Genomic DNA, 3,717 nt, shown 5'->3' with positions numbered 1-3,717 from the left:
GCAGGAATACTTTCTCGTTTGTTAACATTACCAACGTCAGTGATAAAGACACTGCATTTCGTACATTCGCCGCTCAAAAGTTGCAGAGGGCGCTCGAAAGCTAGTGATTTTCTGAGAAGTCGGTATTTCAGAACGTGAAACGCGAAAGTCCACTATATGTCTCGACTGTAATATCACATGGGGCGAGTAAATCCGCTGTTGGTAACCATCCGACAGAGGTCTCACTGTCTCCACTAATTCGTGCTTTCTTGCAAGTACTCCAGAAAGGCACCAAATTTCTATACATATATTATTTCTAAATTCATGTCTCTCATTCTATGTGTCTGGGACAAGGACCATTAGCTGTAGCCCTAATCATGAATCTCACTGATGCTTTCAAGACGAAAAGAACCTTTTTTCAGCTGTCCCCACTCCTCTCCTGCTTGGCTATCCTATGTTACCTCAAAAGTCTAATAAATTGAATAATAGAAATGAGAACAAGAATCTGAAATAATGTTTTCCAACTCTTAACGACTCGGAACATTACACAACTATGGTAACATTGCAACGTTTGTAATCAAATTGTTACTAGATGGCCCATTCACATGTATGCTATCTGATATAGAGGGAGTTCTCTCAGCAGGAAGTGACGTTTCACGTTTGACTGAAGGCGGTCTTAGGTTCAAATAACATGGCGCAAAAGGAGAAAGTTATCATAACGTTATCGTTTAATAAAAAAATTAACCCAAGTCACCGAAATAAGGTGAAAGACTTCTGGAACTTTCTGGATTCTACGAACCAACTCAAACCTTATACAGTAACTTCAGGTAACCATGTTTTAGATCATTTTGAACTGTATTTATTCACCACTAATCAAAGAAAATTTTAATTGAAGAATTTAGTTAACCTACATTTTCCTTAAATTGCACTACAGAAAAGACAGTACAGGTGTCAAAAGATAGCGATGAAGAGGATCAGAAATTGTCAAAATTGTGGTCTGACCAGTTTCAAGTTTTTCAAGAATACGGACTGGATAAAGCTGCGATTGCAGCAACCAAGACCTGCAAAGTTTGCCACGAGGAATCCAAATGCAGGTAAGTCTAAGCCACACGAACCTAAAATCGAAGATAATTTCTTTATAATATTTCAATAGGTCCTCAGAGTACGCTGATACTGTAAACGAAACTTATGAGCAGATATTGAACGATATAAAAATCTATGACGAAAGATTGGAAAAGAACGCGAAAAATCCTACAGCCCTAAACCCAAAGAGACCTTCCATACCATGAATCGATCACCTTCTCGACTGAAGCCTTTATTTACCTATTATCGGTGCAGCTAAATTAAAACAGTATTCCATTTTTGAATACCACAATAATCACAAACAGAAAAAGTGAAACAATTTCTTACATATATTTTTGTCACGATAGTATATCACTAAATAAATCTATAAATTATAAAATGTTTCGCACACTTAAATAAAAATTGTGAATTTTTGCTTCTTGACAGTTTTCTCGCAGTGTCTAAGTCCATATGAATTTATAAACCATTTATGGCAAACAAAGCTCTAACATAAAATGCTAATATTATTCCCGATTCGGGAGACTGTTCACTCCTGATCGTTCGATGAAATTAGGAATTGGAGCAAGTTAGAATACTGATGAGTAGGATACAAGGTACAGTGTGTCCCGGGGTACCGAGCAGTATCGAATTTCTGTGGTGCAGAAGGTCGACCGTGTTCAGTCCAAGCAAGGTGCTCCAGCTACAGGAGCCATGAATGGACCCTAGGATGCTGGATCCTTGCACGACATCTGGCCCTCCAGGGTCTCTCGCGTTACCTTCTTATTGCCAGTCCACTGGGCAACCGAAAACACACACTTATGCTTCGAGTGACTGTACAGCGCCAGGTCCATGAATAGCCATGTGCAATCTACATTTACCTGCGCGAGGACCACTTGATCAGATGACGTGAAACTTATACAGACTACTTCCGGTTTGAAAGAACCAAATCTCGGGAAGAGTATTGGCGACAGAATAGAGATGGGCAATGTTTTATTCGAGTGACGAATGGTAAATAAAAATAATCAAGCGAATATTCTTTCAATTGAGGAGGAATGTATCTGAATAATTTAAAAAATTGTAATCTATTAAATGAGGGTTGAAGGTGGTGGAGTATTTTTTTGATGCCCTGGTAAAGAGATAAAAATTGACGAAGGTTATTTGTATTATGAGCTCCTCAGTTACATACATTGATAATTAATGATTTCAATTAGTTTCTATTATTAGTTGGATAAAATCGAGAGATCAAGATTGATTGATTAAGCCAATCATTCGTTATTTCTTGTTTGTCAGGTTTACGAGGCATTGGTCGACGAGCAATACCAAATTGTAAAACACAATAGTGGTAAATAAAATAAATCGTGTGTACGTGGATTAATTGCAATATAATTTGACTGCCGCGATGCAATTTGGATAACAGCTTGGACTCGAAAATTTCGCGGTGATTCGATCAATTTGCCTACGCTTTCCTCTCGTTAGCACATGTAACTGTGCGCATTACGCAACCTTATTTAAATAATTAGTACAGGTTCAGAGACAAAAATTATCTCACTATCGTTTGCAGTGCGTTGTTAAAAAAACTTCCTATATGTACTTTCTAGCTCCTCGTCTAGCATCGTTTAATTCATTTCGCTATTCAATTGAGAGGAAGCCTTCCTAAGGAAGTTAAACAAGTGGAAAGGCTCCATAATAGATCAACCTTATTGCAATTATAATGGGATTCCAATCACAGAGACAAATCCCTACTACCTGTTCCTAATCCTAAATTTAGAAAATTACGTCTAAATAGAATGAAATAACTCAAACAACTTGACAAAATTCTCCTATCAACCCTCCAACTAGATCACCACCCAAAGACCCTGTCCCCACCCCCACAGATGCCCCCACAAATCTTCCAAAAAGCTTCCAAAAAACCCCCAATTAAATTACACGATAATTCCTCCAAAACCTATCCACCACCAGCCACCGACCACCGACCAAATCCAACACACGGCTCCTGCACGCAGAACCTCGACTCATTGTCAGCCCAAGGAACCAGAGCAAACGACAATACCCAGCAAAACAAGAGCACTGTCGCCAGAAGACAAGAGAAGAGGGAAAAACACAAAGAGACAACAGACCGAGCCAAGGCTTCCAAGAGAAAGGGAGGAACCAGTCGGGAAAGGAGGAATCGACGAGGGTTATCCAGCGGACATCAGCGTGCGTTATTTTCATCGAGCGCGCACGATGGAGACAATGAGGGTAAAAATAGAGGTAGAGAGGACGCGGCGGAGGAGAGGTTCACCGCGAAGAGACAAAAGAAGAGGCCGAGTGCACGGAGCCGTAACGACGCGAGAGAGGCACGGGACAGGGGGCTCGGTGATGAGGTAAGACAGGGGGGAGGGGGGAGCGGGATCGAGGAGAGGAGGGGTCCCGTTGACGGAGATTCGACGAAGCAGAGATGTTTAATCGGTGTTGGCCCGCATCAGGTTGATCGAGGACCCCCCAGCCGGCCGTTCGAGGGCTCGACGCCGACGACGGGGACGACGACGACGTGGGGCCAGCGATCAACGGGGGACGGAGGGGAGGAAGGGGGCGTAAGCGGAACCGGGGTGGGTACCAAGGGGAGAGGCTGTGCCGTGCCGATGAAGCGAACAATGGAGGCGGGATGCTCATTTGTCTGCGGGCATTGTTGTTCAC

The 3,717-nt window shown here is 42.2% G+C and overlaps 1 protein-coding gene across 1 annotated transcript; it reads left to right on the top strand.

Moving 5' to 3' along the window:
• The first annotated feature begins 601 nt into the window (after window positions 1–601).
• On the top strand, window positions 602–1,394 carry LOC143179583 (uncharacterized). The gene is made up of 3 exons (XM_076378877.1): window positions 602–806; window positions 914–1,073; window positions 1,133–1,394. Exons 1-3 carry the CDS (start codon window positions 671–673, stop codon window positions 1,266–1,268), a joined length of 432 nt encoding a protein of 143 aa, XP_076234992.1. The 5' UTR covers window positions 602–670; the 3' UTR covers window positions 1,269–1,394.
• Window positions 1,395–3,717: the final 2,323 nt, after the last annotated feature.

This window comes from Calliopsis andreniformis, chromosome 5, assembly GCF_051401765.1.
Source record: "Calliopsis andreniformis isolate RMS-2024a chromosome 5, iyCalAndr_principal, whole genome shotgun sequence".
NCBI lineage: Eukaryota > Metazoa > Arthropoda > Insecta > Hymenoptera > Andrenidae > Calliopsis > Calliopsis andreniformis.
Note: the sequence above shows the minus strand (reverse complement) of the source record. Positions and strands in the feature narration are given on the sequence as shown.